Source organism: Kuraishia capsulata, genomic scaffold, assembly GCF_000576695.1.
Source record: "Kuraishia capsulata CBS 1993 genomic scaffold, Kuraishia_capsulata_scaffold_6, whole genome shotgun sequence".
Lineage (NCBI taxonomy): Eukaryota > Fungi > Ascomycota > Pichiomycetes > Pichiales > Pichiaceae > Kuraishia > Kuraishia capsulata.
In genome coordinates, this window is record NW_019172955.1 from 668,682 (window position 1) to 689,338 (window position 20,657).

Genomic DNA, 20,657 nt, shown 5'->3' on the forward strand with positions numbered 1-20,657 from the left:
CCGTCACTTCATCGATCTTAACGCCTCAAAGGACAAGAGCCTGTTGAAACTGATCAGGTCGATCGATATGAAGAAGAGCAACGCAGCCTCAGCCAAAAAATCAAAGAAGCAAACAGGTCGTCGTCGTAAGACCGAAAGAGAAGAGGACGAGGAGTTAATGCATGATGAGGAGTTCGAGGAGGAGACCACCGTAATCACCGAGTCTCCTTCTTACATCCACGGAACTCTGAGAGAATACCAGGTGCAAGGTCTCAATTGGCTGATTTCGCTTTATGAGAACAGGCTTTCAGGGATACTTGCTGATGAAATGGGTCTTGGTAAGACTTTGCAGACCATCTCTTTCTTAGGGCATTTGAGATACAACAAGCAGATAGACGGTCCGTTCTTGGTGCTTGTGCCGAAATCTACTCTTGACAACTGGAGAAGAGAATTTGCCAAATGGACTCCTGATGTGAACGTTTTGGTGCTTCAAGGCACCAAGGAGGAGAGAGCAGAGTTGATCGCAAACAGGCTTTTGCAAGCAGATTTTGACGTCTGTATCACCTCCTTCGAGATGGTATTAAGAGAAAAGTCCAAGCTCGGAAAGATTAGATGGGAATACGTGGTGATCGATGAAGCACACAGAATCAAGAACGAAGAGAGCTCCCTTTCGCAGATCATCCGTCTCTTTTATTCGCGTAACAGACTTCTCATTACTGGAACCCCACTCCAGAACAATCTCCATGAGTTGTGGGCTCTGTTGAACTTCATTTTGCCTGATGTCTTCGGTGATTCTGAAGCTTTTGACCAATGGTTTGAGACCCAAGATCAGGACCAGGATCAAGTAGTTCAGCAGCTGCACAAAGTTTTGGCTCCATTTTTACTGAGAAGAGTCAAAGCAGATGTCGAGAAGTCCCTTTTGCCCAAGAAGGAGGTCAACGTTTACGTTGGAATGAGTGATATGCAGGTGAAATGGTACAAGAACCTTCTTGAGAAAGACATTGATGCTGTCAACGGTATCGTGGGAAAGAGGGAAGGCAAAACCAGACTTTTGAACATTGTAATGCAATTGAGAAAATGTTGCAATCATCCATATCTATTCGAAGGAGCCGAACCAGGCCCTCCATATACTACAGACGAACATCTGGTGTTCAACTCTGGTAAGATGGTTGTTTTGGACAAGCTGTTGAAACGTTTGAAAGAGCAAGGCTCAAGAGTTTTGATATTTTCCCAGATGAGTCGGTTGCTGGATATATTAGAAGATTACTGTTTCTTCAGAGAGTATGAGTATTCCCGGATTGATGGTTCGACATCTCACGAGGATAGAATCCAGGCCATTGACGATTACAACGATCCGGATTCGAAAAAGTTTATCTTCTTGCTGACCACGAGAGCAGGTGGTTTAGGTATCAACTTGACATCTGCGGATTGCGTGGTTTTGTACGATTCTGACTGGAACCCTCAAGCCGATTTGCAAGCAATGGACAGAGCCCATAGAATCGGCCAGAAAAAGCAGGTCAAAGTTTTCAGATTTGTGACGGAAAATGCCATCGAAGAGAAAGTCTTAGAGCGTGCTGCTCAAAAGCTGAGACTGGACCAACTGGTTATTCAGCAAGGCCGGTCTAACAACGCCAAGAGCGGAGCCACTATCGGCAATAACAAGGACGATCTGCTGGGAATGATCCAGCATGGTGCCCAGAAAGTATTTGAGTCAAACGGCTCTACAATGCAAGAGGACGATATTGATAAGATTTTGTCCAAGGGTGAGGAGAAGACAGCCACTTTGAATGCCAAATACTCCAAGCTCGGTCTTGACGATCTCCAGAACTTTACATCTGACTCTGCATATGAATGGAATGGAGAAAACTTTGCAAAGAAGCAGCATGGTCCGTTGTTGCCATGGATGAACCCGACCAAAAGAGAGCGCAAAGAACATCAATACTCTGTTGACGGTTATTACAAGGACGTGATGCAATCTTTCAAGGGAACACCAGGAGCAAGAGGCCAAAGGAATCCAAGAGCACCTAAACAGGTTTTAACTCTGGACTTCCAGTTCTATCCTCCAGAATTGGCCAAACTTCTGGAGAAGGAGCAACTTTGGTATAAGAAAAAGATTGGATACAAAGTGCCATCTCCAGAAAGCGATTCTGATGATGATGAATTTCTCGTATCTGAGGACGAAGCGGAAAAGCTACCAAAGACGAAGGAATCCAAGAATTCCAAAGCCGAAAGGCGCAAGAGAGAGCAGAAGAAGATAGACAGTGCCGAAGAGTTTACTGAAGAGGACGGTGAATTGAAGGAGAAGCTACTCTTGCAAGGTTTTGGTGATTGGTCCAAGAGAGACTTCACCAACTTTGTGCATGTGTGTGCCAGGTATGGACGTGGTAACATCGGAGCCATAGCCTCAGAGATGAAGGGCAAGAGTGTCGCGGACGTGAAAAGATACGCAGAGACCTTCAAGGAAAGATTCAAGGAAATCGAAGGTTATGACAGATACATTTCGCAGATTGAACAAGGCGAACAGAAGTTGAACAAGCTCCAACACCAGGAGCAGCTTTTGGCAGTCAAGATCAAACAGTATGAAGCCCCACTCCAAGAGCTCACTATCCAATATCCTCCCAACAATTCCAAGAGGGTCTACTCTGATCTAGAAGATAGATTTTTGCTGGTGACTGTGAACAAATACGGACTTTCAAGACATAATCTTTATGAACTCGTGAAGGAAGAGATTGTGGATAGTGGACTTTTCAGGTTTGATTGGTTCTTTCTATCGAGAACACCCCAGGAGCTGGGTAGGAGGTGTACCACCCTGCTTCTTGCCATTACCAGAGAGATTGAAGGTCCAGATGCTTTCAAAAGAAGAAAGAATGGAAGCTCGTTATTGGCTACAAATGCCAACAGCAACGAGCCTAGTCGTCAGCAGTCAATGGAGGTTGACGATGAGTCTCTAGACGTTGAGTCGACTTTTGATGAGAAAGAGAACGAGGATTCCAAGCAGAAGCCCTCTAGGAAGCGTCTGATTGTTCGCAGCAACACCAGCACTCCCGTCTCTAAGAGAATCAAGGTATAATGTACGCCATGGATGATTTTTCAATGGTTTGTGCCTAGTCTGGCCAACACTGCGTGCGTACTCAACGCCACAGCTGCAAACCAGTTGTACACGGTAACACTGTTTTCTTTATAGCCCCCATAGACGGTATTCCAAAAAAAAACACCCAATTCAACGCAAAAAATAATAATCCCTCCTGTTGCTTTCAGTTTAGCCAGACCTGGTTGGCTTCGTGTACCACACAAATCCCCCGGATTGTGGTCGTTCCCCACCAAAACAAACCTTCCAATCACGTTGCGATGATTTTTAAAAGTCAGCTCGTGTAGAAAACCAAACCCAGCTGGACTTTCAATCACAAACCTTCCTAACAGTCTCCTTTTGTCCACTTTTCCCCCACAATTAAAATGTTGGCAATGAGATCTGCGCTGAGGCGCTCATTCAGGAGTAGTCGCAGTTTCGCCACGAACCCCCCAAGATTGGCTAATGTGACTTTGAAGGTCGATGGTATTCCAGTCGAGATCGAAGCTGGTTCCTCCATCATTCAAGCCGCCGACAAGGCTGGAGTGGTCATCCCAAGATACTGTTATCACGATAAGCTGGCGATTGCTGGTAACTGTCGTATGTGTCTGGTTGAGATTGAAAAATCGCCAAAACTGGCTGCGTCTTGTGCCATGCCTGTCCAAAACGGGATGTCTGTGTTGACCAACACGGACAAAATCACCAAGGCTAGAGAGGGTGTCACTGAGATGCTTTTAGAGAACCACCCTCTTGACTGTCCAGTTTGTGACCAGGGTGGAGAGTGTGATTTGCAAGAGCAATCGCAGAGATACGGCTCTGACCGTGGTAGATTCCAGGAGATTACTGGAAAGAGAGCCGTTGAAAACAAGGCCATCGGTCCATTGGTCAAGACTTCCATGAACAGATGTATCCACTGTACCAGATGTGTGAGATTCTTGAACGATATTGCTGGAGCACCAGAGTTTGGTACTGCTGGACGTGGTAACGACATGCAAATCGGTACCTATGTTGAGAGAAACATCAACTCCGAGCTGTCAGGTAACATTATAGACTTGTGTCCCGTTGGAGCGCTCACTTCGAAACCATACGCTTTTAGAGCCAGACCCTGGGAACTCAACAAGAGAACCGAGACCATCGATGTGATGGACGGTTTGGGATCTGCCATCAGAGTTGATGCCAGAGGCCCTGAGGTCATGAGAGTTTTGCCTCTGCTCAACGACGAAGTCAACGAAGAATGGATCTCTGACAAGACCAGATTTGCATGCGATGGTTTGAAAAACCAACGTCTCACCAAGCCTCTGATCAAGAGCGGAGACTCGTTCGTGGATGCCACCTGGGATGAGGCTCTCACAACGGTCGCTACTGCTTACAAAAAGCTTGCCCCAACCGGCAACGAGGTCAAGGCTATTGCTGGTGCTTTGACTGATGTCGAGGCTATGGTTGCGCTCAAGGACTTGGTCAACAGACTGGGCTCCGAGAACGTCACCACCGATGTGCCAGCTGCTCCTTCTGTGGACTTCAGATCCAACTACATCTTCAACTCTACCATTGAAGGTATCAGCGAAGCGGACCAGATACTCTTGGTTGGTTCCAACCCAAGACACGAGGCTGCTGTTTTGAATGCCAGAATCAGAGGCAGGTGGTTGTCCTCCGAGCTTGAGGTTCACCATGTCGGTGAAAAATTCGACTCCACTGTCAATTTGAACCACGTTGGTGAGGATGCCAACTCCTTGAAGAGAGCCCTCAATGGTGAGGTTGGTAAGAAGTTGGCTGCTGCTAAGAGACCACTGATCATCGTGGGTTCTGGTGTCCAGGAGCACAAGGACAGTAAGGCTATCTACGAGATTGTGTCCAAGTTCGCTACCGCAAAGGAGAACTTCCTGACACCAGAATGGAACGGTTTCAACGTTTTGCAGCGTGATGCTTCCCGTACCGGTGCTTTTGACATTGGATTCTACACCCAATCCGAGGCCGTTGCAGCCACCAAGCCAAAATTCGTCTTCCTGTTGGGAGCCGATGAGATCAAGCCAGAAGATATTCCAGCCGATTCGTTCGTCGTATATCAGGGTCACCACGGTGATGTTGGAGCTACGTATGCTGACGTGATCCTGCCAGGATCTGCTTTCACCGAAAAGGCTGCCACATACGTGAACACCGAAGGAAGAGTCCAGGTGACAAGAGCTGCCACTAATGCTCCAGGTGTTGCCAGAGAAGACTGGATGGTGATCAGGGCTCTTTCTGAGTACTTGGATGCCACTTTGCCATACGAAAACAGCTTCCAGGTGAGATCAAGACTTGCCGAAATCGCCCCACATCTGCTTCGTCACGACGTTATAGAACCAGTCTCCAGCGAAATTGCAAAGGTTGCCTTTGCCAATTCGTTTGCTAAGGCTGGTCCTTTGAGTGGAGGTGCCCTCAAGAACCCAATCGAAAACTTTTACTTCACAGATGCCATCTCCAGATCGTCGCCAACCATGGCCAAATGTATTGTTAGTTTTGGAGCCAAGGTGGACAAGATCAAGGATCCAAACGCTCATGCTCAAATAGGCATGGCTTAGAGATGAAAATGTGAGGGTAATGGTCAAAAACCTTGGAAAGAGTAATGTTTATTTATTCCTATATACAACTACAAAGTTTGGACAAAGCAAAGAAGAATGAAGTCAATTAGATCATGGAGTTATGCAGAAACGCGTAGAAATAAAGGCTGTAAGCGGGTTGAAAAGAGAATATTTATGTACAAAAACTCGTTTCACTAGTTTCACTTTGTTCTCTTAAAAGTTTAATTCCACGATATTGGAGCCTATACCAGTAGTACTCTCAAAGCCTGCGTCCAGGAACTAGAGCAAACACAACGCTCAAAGCAGCGGCAACAATACAAATCAGGAAAAGCACCCATATTGCCCTGGACCTCAGTAACTTTGCCACGAAGGGCTCTCGTATAGGGATGAAGCCTTTATGAGCCGCTTTCGACTCGCTGTAACCGAGGAACACTAAGAATGGATCCAAAAAGTAGAGTGAGGAAAGCATCAAATAGCTGGCGAGGAAGAATGGAACCACAACAACAGCCCTTTGTGGTTTTGGATGCCAGTCCAGGAAAATCAGCACATAGCCAACCCAAAATCCAACAAAAGCGAAAAATATAGAAAGAAAAAACCGAACAGCTGAAGACATGGATGTGACGTTGGATATAGCATGCGACGAAAGGAAGCCAGGAAATGCTTCGTTCTCCATTGCCCTGAACACAAAGTTGCGGGGCTCATCAAACACTTCCGGATCGTCTCTTCCTTCCTGCTCAACGTAACGGAGAACACGATTGACTATATGATCTGGAATCACTATCCTCTTGTCAGAGTTGTTGGCAAAGTAAGTATTGATCAACTTTTGGGATGACTTCCTCAATGTCAGTCGCGTCACAAACTGGTTTTTTCCATTGGGCCCCACCATGCCATTTTTGTCCTCTTCCTCAATCAAATACTCCAACATTTCGGGGTTGATTGTGGAAACCCTATTTCTGGCTTTGGTCTCCTGTTGTGTGTCAAACTGGCTGAAGTTAAAGTCTCCCGAAGTGGATTCAGATCTCCTCTTCAGCTCCTCAATCCTGTTGATCACTGCAGGATCATTCGTCTGTACTTTTCCCTCCCCTCTCAAAAAAGCACTAAGTCTGTGGGAATCATCCTCTCCTAGTAGCTCCTGCTGGTTGATCAGATCAAGCAATACTGACGAATCCACAGATTTCATCGTATCTCTTTTCAAAGGGTCTGCAGAAATTCCCAACGACTCCGTAGAAGGCCCATGTAATCTTTGAATAGCAATCTCAGCAACTTGGGGAGCATTTCTGATCCTGTCGTTAACGTGTAACGATCTCCTCAATCCCTTCACATAGTTTTTGCACAGATTCAGGTGTTGAACGCAATCAATCCAAAAGTCAAGATAATCAATTGCTTGTTGGCTATCTCTCATGTAAACGTAAAAACTCCATAAGTCAACCGGTGCTTGTGTTTTCCTGTTCAGAACCTCATAAAGTGTGGGTAATCTATCCAAATGTGAGCTACTATCTCCAATCAGCCTCGTGGCTGACGCGTTCAATTCCACTTGATACGGCGTATCATTCATAGCCGTTGATTTATCCATTGGATTAAAAGCGTAATAATCGAGCCAAAATTTGCAGGAAGCAAAAGTTTTGAGAACAGCCACGGTGATATCAACTCTGTTCTGCATTGAGGCCCATTGTTTACTTTTCGGGTTTTGATAAGGTAGTGTGTCAAACATATTATATCTGGGGCCAGGGCTACTAATGCTGTAGACGTGGTTGACATGAACGTTTCGATCTCGTGGTTATCGTAAAGCAGTGCGATTAGATCGGATTCAAACTGGAAGTTTTGAATTTGGAGCATTGGCATTGTCTGAGGCAGCGCTTGTCGAGATTGCTCGTCGTATTTGTATTTTCCACAATTGTCAAGCAACTACTAGATCCCCCGTCTTGAATAAACCGAAGATTCCAAACCTCAATGAATTTACGACAACAACTCATACAGGGGCTGAACATAGCTATGGTGGTTTGCTCTGCATTTATGTTCTGGAAGGGATTGGCTCTGGTCACCGGTTCCAGCTCGCCAATCGTGGTGGTGTTATCGGGCTCTATGGAACCGGCATTCCAGAGAGGCGATATATTATTTCTGTGGAATAGAAACCAATACGTTGATGTTGGTGACATAGTTGTTTACAATATCAAGGAGAAGGAGATTCCGATTGTGCATCGGGTAATGAGAGAACACAAAGTGATACCGGAGGTCAAGACGAAAAAGAGATCTGCCAGATCGAAGAAACCGGTTCACGAACCAGGAAAAGTGAGGCAGCTGCTATTGACCAAGGGTGATAATAACCCAACTGATGATTTGCCACTCTACGCATATGGCCAGACTTATTTGGACAGGGAGGACGATATAGTCGGAAAGGTAATGGGGTATATTCCCAAGTTGGGCTATGTGACGATTCTGATTACGGAGAATGTGTACTTCAAGTATGCCCTGCTGGGATTACTTGGACTAAGCACTTTGCTGCAGAAAGAGTGAAGGGAAGATGGCATATTGTCTTCACAAAAAGTAAGAAGTACGGGGCTAAGACGAAATTGACGAGCTGATGGGTGCTTCCTGAACTAGACAATCGCTAGATGTTTGACCTAAGTGTTCCAGCTCAATGAGTAACCTGAATGCTTCTATCGCATACTTTTTCGTATTTCGTGTAGGCGTTTTTTTGACACTTCTGCCCGTCCAGGTTAAACAGCTCGGTACTTCCCAGCCATCGCGTGCGGCTATAATTTGGAATGGCCCACTACTATAACTCACCCCAATACTACAACAATCTTCGCAGTTGCCACATTCATCTCCAATAAACCACATCAAGGACAACATGAACAGGCAAATCATGCTGAGGACCACTTCTAGATGGTTTTTCAGCGGTAACCTGGTGAGATTATCATCCACGGCTAAAAAGGATGGTGCCTCCATGGTCTTCCCATTTTTCCAAAGAGGTGTCAGTTTCGCCAATCATTTCAACAAGATCCAAAGGGCCACCAAGACCCCCATGTCACACCTTGGGGTTAAAAGATTGACAATTCCATATGGAATAGTCACTAGATACGGCCAAATCAGCAATTTGCGCTCTGTTCTCTCAAACTGGAGGACATTCGCTACCCATAGACAATTGAACTTCAGCTACAGTCGATTCGGAGGGTCCAGATTCAACAGCTTGGTGGGCCCTTTGGTGTTCACAATTGCGTTTGGCTTGGGAACTCATTTTTTGGCTCCATATGCGGTCCAGTTAGTGCCTGCTCGGTTGAGGCAACCGGTGGTGTTGTACTCAATTATCGGGCTGAACGTTCTAGTTTTCATGGCCTGGAGAAGTAATCAGTTTGGAAGGGTCTTGTACAGATACTTTTTGTTGGATAAACAAGCCATGTGGAGCAATTGGTCGATGCTAGGCTCTGCTTTCTCGCACCAGGATTTCTGGCACATTCTGTTCAACCTGTGGTGTCTGTACTCTTTCTCCACTACTCTGATCCAGGTCCTGGGCCCAGCCAACTTCCTTGAGGTTTATCTCAACGGAGCTGTCATATCGTCTTTGGCTTCTCTGGCATATCCAAAGGTGTTTAGACTAGCCACCAACTCTGTGAGTTTGGGTGCCTCTGGAGCGGTTTGTGCTATCTTCGGTGTATTCACAGCGTTGTTCCCTACCGCTAATGTTAGCTTGTGGTTCGTACCGATATGGGGAGGAGCATCCACTGCTTTCGGTGGATTTGCGATTTATAACATTTTGGGCTGTATTTTCAAGTTTGGTTCGTTGGACTATGCAGCCCATCTTGGGGGCATGGCCGCTGGACTAGTTTACGGATATTACTATAAGCAGAAGGCGCAGAAGAGACGTCAGCGTGCCACGGTCTGGGGTTTTTGACAGGCCAAGCCATTGACTCAATATCAGATTGATATCCACTTATACATAGATTGAATGCTCACAAGAGTGCTCCCTCACAACCTCAGATACATACCGCAGGAGACGCCTTCTCGGACATTTCCAAATTCCTATATTTAGACTGAAATTACAGCACCTCATTCGGTATCCCCAGAGCCAGTTCTACCTTCTTCTCTTCTGGCGTAGCTCCTTTTATCGAAGACCGCCATGTGAACAGAGCCTTATGTTGCATCAACGGCCTTCTTGGTTTGTCCAATATCCTGGAAGCACCTCGATGCGATCTCTCGTCTTCTTCTTCGTACTCGGTCTGTAAAGCACTTTTTGTCTTCACCTTGGTAGCTCTCTTCTTCAGGAGCTTGTTCAATGTGTCTCTCTTCTCTTCCTCCAGTCTCTTTTCGTTGAAATTTTTCCTCTTACGCGCGTTTTCGGCCCTTCTGGATTGGATTTCCTCTTCTGTCAATATCTTTTTCTTGATCGGCTCATTCGAAAGAGCCAATAGCTCCTGTGAGATTCTTGGTCTGGGAGCAGCAGCCGAGGAAGTCGCCGTTGCGGCCGAGGGCGGAATCACATAAACCGGCTCCGCAACAGGCTCTTCGCTAGTGGTACCAAAATATTTGGCCTTCTGTCTTCCAGTCATACGAGAAACGTCAGCCACGGGAGTGGCAGACTCCCAGTCTTCCTCGAAATCGTCATCGCCCAATCCCGTTCCATCGTCGTCTTCTTGGTCGTCATCTTGATCGTCTTGGTCCAAAAGGTCGTCATAGCCTACCTCTGCGTAGTTAGGCTTTCCACGGGCGCGCTGACCCCTTCCTGACTTTTCTTCTATCAAAGAAGTATCTAAACCTTGGGTGGTGTTCCTGGCAGGCCTTCTCGAAGCCTGTGCTGGCTTGGCTTTGGGAATAGGCGTCTCTTCTTCCTCTTCTTCTTCGTCCTCATCATCAATGGCAGCAATTTCTTCGTCGTCGTCAACAGGCAGCTTGAGATCCACGTCGTATTCATCAGGGTTATAATCCTCCTCCTCCTCCAACTCCTCCTCTTCGTCGTCCTCATCGTCGTCATTGTCTTCTCCGTCTCCGTCCTCCTCATCCTCTTCTTCACTCGAAACAACGGTATTTCCCTTGCTGAGTTTTGAATTCGACACGTTTTCTGAGTCGCTTTCGTCTATCATCAAACTATCATCCACTTCTTGAGAACGTGTTAGTAACCACTAGCCTGCGTGTACTTGCAAACTCAATACATACCATCGTCGGCAACATCAGACAACTCGCTCATCGAATCCGATTCGGACATCTTGTATTGTGTTTTCTTATATAATGCAACACGCTTGCGCTCGACTATTCACCGTCAACTACACCGTTTCCTGATTCCGTTCGACTCCACCTCTAGTAGTGTCCAACTCACTTTGGATGTCGTGCCCACCCAAAAAAAGCCGACCAATCTGTCAACAAAAACCCGTGAGCTTCTTCAACTTCTCCTGAGGCAACAGACTTTGCTAACAAACAGTTTAGTGACACTGCTCAAATTGACTGTTTGGCTACTGACGCGTTGTTGAGCACTCCGTTACTGTTATTCCGTCCCGGCAAAAAAAGGGGCATTGATAGATTGATCTGGATCGTGCGAGTTTAATTTGCCACCAGTTGCTTTGGTTTTTTGGAAAATCAGATTGCAAGAAAAACAACAATGCAGGCAGTTCCGTCTCACTTCGCATCCTTGGATGCGGCTCAGAAAGATCCGGTCAGAAAGTGCTCGCGGTGCAGAGTGAAGAGAGATCGCGAGACTCCGGAAATGCTTGAAAAATACCAGACTTGTTTGTCTTGCAGGGAGAAGAGAAAAATTGAGTCTAGGGCCGTTAAAGAGTAAGTTGAGTGTCTTCCACTATTCTAGTTTTCCAGTTTACTAACCGTTGATTCAACAATAGTTATAGCACTTTGCCCAATTTGTTTACAGATTTTCATGATTTTTTGGAGAGAATCAAGTTCAACCAGGCTATCGATATTTTGGAGCACAATTTCAGAGGGCCTGCTCCCATCGAGTTCCGAAGGTTTGCACCAGAAGAGGTCACTCTAGAGATTTTCCAGGTCACCTCCAAAATGCTGGTGCAGGCATATATGGATCCTTTGATGAATGCCACGGGTTTTAAATTTCCTGTTCGTGACTACCACAAGGGTGGTAGCAAGACCAAGAAGATCTCGTTCATGTTTATCTGCAGCCAGGATTCTTCCAGACAGCGCAAGTCGAGATCCGAGCACAAGAGATCCGTTCCCAACAAGCTCAAGGTTGAACGGTGTGAATCGAAAATTACCCTTAGCTACGATCTGACGGATGGAATGGTGATGATCTATTACAACCACAAGCACCATGCTCCCTACGATTGGAAGAAGATCCCCAGCGACAACGCCTACCCTGATCTGTCGCAGTTGGGCAGGCTCATACAGAAGGAGACTGAGAACGCCAACGAGGCACAGGCCCAGGCTCAGGCCCAGGCGGCAGTGGAACTAGCAGCAAGGACGGTGGCCTATCGCCAACCTACCAACACGGGTTCCAGTTCGGGTTCTACAGGTGAGGTTTTGCCGGAAGATATGGCCAATCTGCTGCAACTGTCTTCTTACTTGCCCGAAAGTCACCAAGGCCACTCGCATGGATCGAACTCGAAGTCCGAGTCAAATGTGGACGACGAGTTGAAGAAACAAGACTCGCAGGCCAGCGGGTTCATCGACAACATTGACCATGAGCTGATTAGAGAGAGCATTCCAAAATGAGGAGTTAGCGGATTTTACCCGCGAGTGCCGCAATTGGCGCTATTTTGTGTATTTTTTTTCGTTGTATAGTAGTATGAAAATGTATTTTAAGCTTGACTTGTTTGCCTAATTTTTCAAGCCGCAGTAGGTCGTGCGGCTCAGGGATAAAGAGGCTGATCAGCATCGCCACCTCTGCCTTAGGACATGACCTTTTCATTCTTTATTCACTTCTTCCTCTTCTTCTTTCTCATTAGAAGTTTACTTTTTTATTGATTATGACAGATTCTCTGGTGCCTAGAAGGTCTGCAAATAATCCGTTTAAGTTTCCGGCAGGGAAATCCCAATTGCTGTTTGCTAAATCTAAGGTATACATCCACCCCACGAAATCATCCAAGGACAACATCCCAGGCTATCTGACCATCACAAGACCGTTCAAGGACTGTTCAAATTCTGATTTATTGGTGGCATTTCTTCCAGAAGAGGGCTTGAATAAAGATGATAAAAGTACTCTCGACTGGTTTGACTTATATGGCTTGCATGGAGAAGATGAAGGTTTGCTCAGGCCTCGTCGGATAGCAGGAACCGAAGTTACAGAGAGCAGGCTGGATTCTTCCAATGAGCCTGTGAAGAAGGTATTCATTAATAGACCACCCCTTTCGTCGCTTATGACCTACGCCTTTGGTGTGAGTATCTCGAACATGTTCAGCATCCAGGTCAGACCCAAGGCAGATGGAATGTGGTGGGGATCGATAGTGATTCACACCTCAGCCGGTGAAAAGGTACCTGTACTGTTTTTTCATGATGACGAGTCTCCCGGAACGATGAGAGAGGAGAAACTGAGAAGGCAAAACTTTGAGCCGTTTGCCACGAATAGTTCCTCCACGGGAAATTCGGTTGTGTTTTACTGGGGTGGTGATAGCTTTGTGACTGTTCTGAAAAACTTCTGTGTTCTGGAAGAGTCTACATTGGAGCGGGGTGTGTTATTGGTCAATCCAACAAGTGAGGATCTGAGGAATTTCATTCCCCAAAATGTGGCAGATGCCAAGGTGAAAGATCCCTTCAAGCAGGCTAGTCAGAATTTCGAGAGTTTCATCACGGATGCTAAGTGGAAGATTTTGGGTGGCTTGGCTTCTGTTACTAAACTAGCCAGGAGGAAAGTTCACGACGTAAAGTCTGATATTCCAGAGCCCATATTGAAGCTGTTAAGCAAACCTGAAGTTAAAGCCATCGGTGACGAATTCGACAGTGCCAACGTTTTCCTTGCAAAATGGGCCCTTCAATTACAGGAGCAGGCGGAGCAAACACGCAAGGTGGTCATATTGGATGATGCATATCGAAAACTGATCCAGGAGGAACTGGGCGAGAGTCTAACCAGTTTGACTCCGCAAGAGTTGTCCAAGGCAACCAGGCGGAAAGCTGTGTCCAAAGTAGAGTGGGACTCGTTTTTCGACCATACTGGTAGTCTTCTGATCACAGTTGATGAAGTCAAGGAGAGAGTGTTTCATGGGTGTCTGGAGGACAAAGAAGTTCGCAAAGAAGCATGGCTGTTCCTATTGGGTGTATATCCATGGGACACCTCGAGGCACGAAAGGAAAATGCTTGACCAAACCTTCCTGAGTACCTATAATGGCTTCAAGGAAATTTGGACAACAGACTTAAAGAGGCAACAAGAAGACGAGTTCTGGAAGGATCAAAAATTTCGAATTGAAAAAGACATTAAGAGAACGGATCGCGATATTTCAATCTACAAAGGCAATGGTCCTGCGTCAGAAGAGCGTACTACCCCTGATAGCACCGAGGATGGAGCAACTGCACCTGAAACCACTAATGATGATGACGATGATAGCGATGTTTCCATCATCCGCAACCCTCATCTAGACATACTGAGATCCATCTTGATCTCGTACAATGAACTGAATACGAACCTCGGTTACGTGCAAGGTATGACTGACCTTCTATCTCCTATATACTTTGTCTTAGAAGACGAGTCGTTGGCTTTCTGGGGCTTTTCAAGGTTCATGGAAAGGATGGAGAGAAACTTTGTGAGAGATCTGTCAGGAATGAAGAATCAGATGGAGGTTTTGAACGAATTGGTCCAATTCATGTTGCCCGATTTATATATCCATTTGGTGAAGTGCGAGTCTAACAATCTGTTCTTCTTCTTCAGAATGCTGCTCGTTTGGTTCAAACGGGAGTTGTCCTATGAAGACACCATGAGATTATGGGAGGTGTTGTGGACAGACTACTATTCATCGCAGTTTTTCCTGTTCTGTGCTCTGGCAGTATTGGACCAGCACTCCAGGATCATGATTAACAATCTCCATGCTTTTGACGAGGTGTTGAAGTATATGAACGATATATCAGGCCACATCAATCTGGAACAGATTTTGCTGAGAGCAGAGTTGCTGTTCTTGAAGTTCAGAAATATGGTTGCCATTGTGGAAAGAGAAAATGCACATGAAGGAATTCATGGCCTACAGAATTCAAATGGTGAAGGTCTCACGCCTGTCAGTCCTCAATTGAGAAAGCTGTTGTCTCGGGAATTGGTGATTCAGAAGGAAGTTCCCAGGCCGGCTGGTGTTGGTGGTGGCTAGTTGTTGTTGGCTGCTGCTTTTTATATTTTGTCGCGATTTGGGTTGATGAAGAAACTTGGTGTCTATAATTTTTGAGTGGTTTTTTTTATTGTGGTTATGATTTCTGAAAGTTTTTGGTTGAACTTGGTCTGCTCATAAGTTATCTGCATACGTTATTTGCATGCTATATATTGAAGTACATGATTCTCTTTTGCGCCAGTTGCATGTTTTTAGACTGAATACCTGGTGTTTTGAATATCATTCGAGTAGTCTCGTCAGTTTCAAAAGTTTGTAAAACTGAAATTAGCTTTTTCAGCAACTTGGATTTTTCACAGATAACGCTTTCAAATTGTCAAGCCGCACGTTCAGCTTGGGGAAGGTAGTGTGTATCCATATAAATTTGATGTTTGTTTTTGTTTCCGTAGATTATCAAGGGGCTTTTGATCCTGGCTCTTGTCACTCTTTTCGCCTCCAAACTCTCCAATCAGACCAATGAACAGGCTAATCAGGTCGCTGGGATTTGGAGCATCCAGGCAGAGTGATGCTCCGAAAAAAAATAACAATGAGCGGTTTTCGCGCTCGCTAAAGGGAAAGGCCATTTTCGTGATGGGGAAACGCGATGACTACGAGCTGATCAGAGCCGCAGTAAGAACTTTGGGTGGGAAAATGGTGAATTCCTCGGAGAATGATATTTTTCCAGACACTGACGTTCTAGAAAATGATGAGTTGCTCCTTTTTGCAGATTCGAAGGATGAATTTTCAAGTGCACACGATGGCTATGATGTGTATAGCACTAGCTTCTTGTTTGATTCGCTGAAATCCAGAGGTCGCACACCGTTGGAAAGTTACAAGTTTGTTCCTCCCAACGAGACACATGCACATTTCAAGACAGACAGGACTGCGAAAGCCGCTATCAGCAGTTTGGCTCCTTTGGCAAGGAAGAGAAAGGAACCTCCAGTTTCTGCCCCAGAGGCAGAAGCTGATAACGTGGAGTCGAAACGCGTGAAGCCGAAAAGAGCATATGTGCCGTTCACCAAGGCGGATGATGTGATCATACTGGATATGATCAGACTCAGGCCGGACAAGTGCAAGTCCAAGAGCTACTACAAGGAGATCGCCGAGGCGCTTTTGATACATAATGGGACAGAACATTCATCTTCGTCTATTCGTACGCGATTTCGATATACTCTTGCCAGAGACCTCGAGTGGGTGTACCAGTTAGACCCTGCAACTGGAACTATCAGACATGACATACATGGAGAGTTATTGAAGGAGATTGTTGGTGATTCGTTTTGGGAGAGCAAGCTGCGGTTTACGGCCGAAGACGACTACACGTTGAGTGTGGAGATTTTAGAAGCAACTGAGGGTGATGAGCAGGTTAATTCGACGACTTTTTTTGAACTGTTCGCGCAAAAATATTCGTCGCACAAGCCTGAGGCATGGAGGAACAGATGGCTGAAGTTCGTAAGTCCATATGGAGCGCAAAAGTACAAGGACTTCTACGAGTACACCCAGAGTATCGGTAAGACGCCTATGGCTCTGGGAATAAGGCCATTGCAGCTAGCTGATCCGAAGAACTGTATTCGACTCCACCCTCATGATTATAATGCTCCTGCTCTTGAGGAGGGCCATTCGACTTACAGGGATGGTGCCCCCGATTTAGATGAAGCGGACGACGCTGAGACCGAGGAGGCCAAGAGTTTATTAAGTGTCATGACCGAGCATGCATCTGCCAGCCAATTACATGTTCAAGACGAAGAAGATAACAACGAGCCCATATCTCTTGCTGAGAAACCAGTACCCAAAAGTGTACAGTTCGCTATAGAGCCATTATTGAACAGTCACGAGCCCGAAGTTAGCAATGACGACGCGAATGAAACCGAGGGCGAAGGTGGCTCGTTTTCAAAATTGGCATCACAACCATATACCCAGACCCAGCTACCTCTTGGCGAAACTTTCACACCTCCAATTGCGCCGCAGGTCATGGAGAACTTCACGGAGGAAGAGTACGTTGCAAAGGTAAGGACAATAACAAAGAAACTAGGCAAAAATCCAAAGAAACTTATTGCTGGTCTCAAGGAATTAGGGATGGATGGTGTCTGGGCAGAAAGCATGTTAGTATCATGCAGTGCTGATCCCGTTGCGTTTGGCAATTGCGTCTCGTTCTTTTTTCAACACGATGAAGCTATACCTACGGGTGTAAGGGGCTATTGGTCTGCAGACGAAGATATGTGTCTGATGCTTGGGCAGAAGTTGGCCTTCCTTGAAGAAGTTCATGGAAAAGAGTATGTGGAAATGCGCAGGAAATTTCTTCGGATGCTTGGTGAGGATGTTGTCAAGCCTACCAGGTCGGGAAGGTCCAAGAGTTGAAGGCTACAGGTCATATTTAAGGTAAAACTCAAGATGAGATTTACGACGAAAGTTGTAGTCACTTTCAGAATGAACTGCAGATGAAGTGGGGGCCGAGACCTGGTGATGATCATTATAGGTGGCCCCAGTATGAACCCCAGAGTACTCTTCCAAGTGAAATTTGAGATAAAATTCAAAATAAACTCCAATTTGCGCACAAGTATAAAAGAAAACAAATTGACTAAGAATATTGTCTCACACTATGGACGACCAATGAGCTGTTTGTCCTCGATCATTCATCTAACACGAAACTTGTACTGACTGTCTCTGATAAACAACTTTACTCGTACCATCTGCCTTGGTTTGAGCTTCACTCCATATAACCTCTGCACTCAGCTTCCCGCCATAAACACACCCCGAATCCAACCCGGTGGTGTACTCTTTATACTTAAGCCCACGCTTAGCATCATGGCCATATAACACCATGGTTCCAACAGGTTTACCACTCTTGAGGTCTTCTTTCGGGGCCGACTTGTACACCAATCTCTGGTGCTTGTTCCAATACCGCGACCACGGTTGACTACCCTGGTCATGCGGATCATCTGTTGCAACAACAAAGTCTGGGGGCAGCAACGATCTAACAGTAGTCACCACATCAGGATCCTGGTTTTCCAAAGTCATGTTCCAGATCAACCCTCCATGAACAGCAACTCCATTCAATGGATTGGCCAGATAATGGGTCTGCTTTTTGTTCATATGCGGAACTGGGCCCAATTGGTTGATCACGGGGCACGAGGCGAGGAAACTGACATGTTCAGGCCGAAGTCTCTTGGCTATTCTCATCTCTTCATCCAAATCAAACAGCTGTGTAGACACACGAGTATCCAACCCAAAGTTAGGAGGCGAAACACCGTGAAACTGAGCATATCTCTCCAACACGCTCAGTTCGTGATTTCCCAAAACACAACCCGAGTTGTGCATGATCGCCCAATCAAGAACGCCGATGGAGTCCTTTCCCTTCGCTACAAAGTCTCCAAGAAGTATCACTTCGTCTTCTTTTCCACCGTCATACTGCACTTTGTCCAAGAGCTTGGTCAATTGTTTCAACGATGCGTGAACATCCCCAATGATGATGAGTCTCCTAACCGGCTTTTTAGCGTGCTTTTCCAAAGCTATTGACTTCAAATGCTCTTCCAACAGAGGGTCGTTTGAATCGAGAAACTCAAACTCGTCGAATTGGGGTGGACTTTGGCGGAACGGCTCGAGGCCAAGTGTTTGAGTCTCTTCATCTTCATCTTTGTCAAACACTTGGGCACTTTGGGACACAAGAGGATGTAAATACACTTTGGATTCGCCCACCTTGGTCATTTGAGGTATCGTGACGCCGGGAGGCGCCAGGTTGGGGAGATATATCAGCAGGAAATAAAGCAACGGCAAACCGACCAGGAATCCGACTGCATAAATCGCATATCTCAGTACTTGTTTCCTCTTGGTTGTGTTTTCGGAATATATGGAATACCCATCTTCATCGTAGTATGGGTATGACTGCGTTTCTAACAGAGCCTCGTTCTCGCCGCCAGCCATTGTGGGCATATACGCTAGTCAATCTGAAAATCACCAATCACCAAGAACTGAAAGCAATAACTGGAGCGGTAATATCACAACAATCGGCCTCCAAATCCGGGAAGAGAGTTGTTCTGATTAGCTGAAGCTCAAACAAGACAAAAGAAAATGTTCTCTGGAGGTCTGTCAGAACCAAAACATGTGGGTTTCCCGTTTCCGTTTTTTTTTCCAATTCCGTTTCCCGGTCGGGGTGCATGGAAACCGGCGACCGCATTCTTCTTGGTACACGCACGGCGTTTCTCCAGTTCCACTTAAGGTCTGGCAAAGATACGACAAGGTTCTTCCGCAAGGTTATTCGTCAAGGGATTTTTGTTGTGGTTTGCGGGTCATTCAGACGACACCCAGTTGCGGGTTTGTACAATATAATGCTCGATCTTGATAAGTAAGTTGCGATTGAGTGCATATGTAACACGCACACGCGTTCTGGTGTGCAACAAGACAGATATGCCAAGTCTATCGACGGTACTAACAGCAACTAGAATAATCCAAGACGTCAAACGATGCATCGTTATTCCGGAAAATGATGTTCGCCAGCTTTGTTTTTTATCTCAGGAACTGTTGATGCAGGAGTCCAACATACAACTCATAGACACGCCCATAACGATATGTGGTGATATCCACGGCCAGCTTCACGACCTGCTGACGTTGTTCAGGATTGCTAAAGACCCACCGGAAACAAAATATTTGTTTCTGGGTGATTTTGTGGACCGAGGCTTCTACTCTCTGGAGACGTTCTTGTTGCTTTTGTGCTACAAGGTGCGGTATCCAGACCGGATTTTTTTGATTAGAGGAAACCACGAGTCGCGGCAAATCACCTCTGTTTACGGATTTTACGACGAATGCTTGAGAAAATACGGGAACGCGAACGTGTGGCGGTACTGCTGTGATGTTTTCGATTACATATCTCTCGGGGCCTACATAATGGGTGCTTCTGGCGAGTCTGGTGGTGTATTCTGCATTCATGGAGGTCTGAGTCCAGCTGTGGAGAAGATCGACGAAATCAGGCTTATCGACAGAAAACAGGAGGTACCGCACGACGGTTCCATGTGTGATCTACTATGGAGTGACCCCGAGGAAAATATTCCTGCGTGGGCAATTTCCCCGAGAGGTGCTGGCTATCTCTTTGGATACGACGAGACCAAAAAGTTCCTGCATAGGAACAACCTCAGTCTAATTGCGCGCGCCCACCAGCTGGTGATGGAGGGATATAAAGAGGTATTTGACCACGGTCTGGTGACTGTGTGGTCTGCGCCGAATTACTGCTATCGATGTGGAAACGTGGCTGCTGTGTTGACGCTGAGCGATGATCTTGAGAGGACCTACACAGTATTTGACAGTGTTCTTCAGGATTGCAATGAGATACCTTCCAAGAAGCCTGTTGCGGACTATTTTATATAGCGAAATAGCCACTTGTTCATGTTCGATGATGATAATGAGAAAGCGGAGTGCAATTGGGGTTGCGACGAAAAAAGCATGGATGAAGTTTTATATAGCCATACAGGCAATAAGCATCATAAGCATCATAAGCATCGTAATCTAATCCAAACCCAATAACTCAACCTAGCAACCAATTGAGCCCGTTTTTCCTAAAATATTAAATGCAAATTATCCCTATATCCCTATATCCCTACCTTACTACACGTCCATATAATATTTTTATTCTCACTCAAAATCCCTATATTCAACTCAAATTCCCCATTTAGACCGTTGCGCATTATCTAAGCATTGTCTGTTGTTAGGCAAAATTAAGATTCGAAACGGGCCCATCTCATCGCATCACATTCTGTGTTGTGGTTCTGTCATAGCAACTTAGCCAAATTTTATTCTGATACTCGGATCTGTTTCAGACCAAGAGCTGTT

General features: G+C 45.9%; 11 protein-coding genes across 11 annotated transcripts; 8 read left to right on the forward strand and 3 right to left on the reverse strand.

The window, feature by feature from the left end:
- Positions 1–67: 67 nt before the first annotated feature.
- On the forward strand, positions 68–3,049 carry KUCA_T00005103001 (uncharacterized protein; the record flags this gene model as incomplete). Its single annotated transcript, XM_022606255.1, has 1 exon — positions 68–3,049. The coding sequence occupies one exon, from the start codon at positions 68–70 to the stop codon at positions 3,047–3,049; it is 2,982 nt and encodes a 993-aa protein (XP_022461105.1).
- A 383-nt stretch (positions 3,050–3,432) lies between these two features.
- On the forward strand, positions 3,433–5,604 carry KUCA_T00005104001 (uncharacterized protein; the record flags this gene model as incomplete). Its single annotated transcript, XM_022606256.1, has 1 exon — positions 3,433–5,604. One exon carries the CDS (start codon positions 3,433–3,435, stop codon positions 5,602–5,604), a length of 2,172 nt encoding a protein of 723 aa, XP_022461106.1.
- A 259-nt stretch (positions 5,605–5,863) lies between these two features.
- On the reverse strand, positions 5,864–7,315 carry KUCA_T00005105001 (uncharacterized protein; the record flags this gene model as incomplete). The annotated part of the gene is made up of 1 exon (XM_022606257.1): positions 5,864–7,315. The coding sequence occupies one exon, from the start codon at positions 7,313–7,315 to the stop codon at positions 5,864–5,866; it is 1,452 nt and encodes a 483-aa protein (XP_022461107.1).
- A 239-nt stretch (positions 7,316–7,554) lies between these two features.
- On the forward strand, positions 7,555–8,118 carry KUCA_T00005106001 (uncharacterized protein; the record flags this gene model as incomplete). Its single annotated transcript, XM_022606258.1, has 1 exon — positions 7,555–8,118. One exon carries the CDS (start codon positions 7,555–7,557, stop codon positions 8,116–8,118), a length of 564 nt encoding a protein of 187 aa, XP_022461108.1.
- Positions 8,119–8,455: 337 nt separating this feature from the next.
- KUCA_T00005107001 (uncharacterized protein) lies at positions 8,456–9,496 on the forward strand (the record flags this gene model as incomplete). The annotated part of the gene is made up of 1 exon (XM_022606259.1): positions 8,456–9,496. The coding sequence occupies one exon, from the start codon at positions 8,456–8,458 to the stop codon at positions 9,494–9,496; it is 1,041 nt and encodes a 346-aa protein (XP_022461109.1).
- A 145-nt stretch (positions 9,497–9,641) lies between these two features.
- On the reverse strand, positions 9,642–10,804 carry KUCA_T00005108001 (uncharacterized protein; the record flags this gene model as incomplete). The annotated part of the gene is made up of 2 exons (XM_022606260.1): positions 9,642–10,699; positions 10,756–10,804. The coding sequence occupies 2 exons, from the start codon at positions 10,802–10,804 to the stop codon at positions 9,642–9,644; spliced, it is 1,107 nt and encodes a 368-aa protein (XP_022461110.1).
- A 390-nt stretch (positions 10,805–11,194) lies between these two features.
- KUCA_T00005109001 (uncharacterized protein) lies at positions 11,195–12,273 on the forward strand (the record flags this gene model as incomplete). Its single annotated transcript, XM_022606261.1, has 2 exons — positions 11,195–11,370; positions 11,439–12,273. 2 exons carry the CDS (start codon positions 11,195–11,197, stop codon positions 12,271–12,273), a joined length of 1,011 nt encoding a protein of 336 aa, XP_022461111.1.
- Positions 12,274–12,527: 254 nt separating this feature from the next.
- KUCA_T00005110001 (uncharacterized protein) lies at positions 12,528–14,846 on the forward strand (the record flags this gene model as incomplete). The annotated part of the gene is made up of 1 exon (XM_022606262.1): positions 12,528–14,846. The coding sequence occupies one exon, from the start codon at positions 12,528–12,530 to the stop codon at positions 14,844–14,846; it is 2,319 nt and encodes a 772-aa protein (XP_022461112.1).
- Positions 14,847–15,317: 471 nt separating this feature from the next.
- On the forward strand, positions 15,318–17,195 carry KUCA_T00005111001 (uncharacterized protein; the record flags this gene model as incomplete). Its single annotated transcript, XM_022606264.1, has 1 exon — positions 15,318–17,195. The coding sequence occupies one exon, from the start codon at positions 15,318–15,320 to the stop codon at positions 17,193–17,195; it is 1,878 nt and encodes a 625-aa protein (XP_022461113.1).
- Positions 17,196–17,474: 279 nt separating this feature from the next.
- KUCA_T00005112001 (uncharacterized protein) lies at positions 17,475–18,767 on the reverse strand (the record flags this gene model as incomplete). The annotated part of the gene is made up of 1 exon (XM_022606265.1): positions 17,475–18,767. The coding sequence occupies one exon, from the start codon at positions 18,765–18,767 to the stop codon at positions 17,475–17,477; it is 1,293 nt and encodes a 430-aa protein (XP_022461114.1).
- A 474-nt stretch (positions 18,768–19,241) lies between these two features.
- Positions 19,242–20,195, forward strand: KUCA_T00005113001 (uncharacterized protein; the record flags this gene model as incomplete). The annotated part of the gene is made up of 1 exon (XM_022606266.1): positions 19,242–20,195. The coding sequence occupies one exon, from the start codon at positions 19,242–19,244 to the stop codon at positions 20,193–20,195; it is 954 nt and encodes a 317-aa protein (XP_022461115.1).
- Between the last annotated feature and the right edge of the window lie 462 nt (positions 20,196–20,657).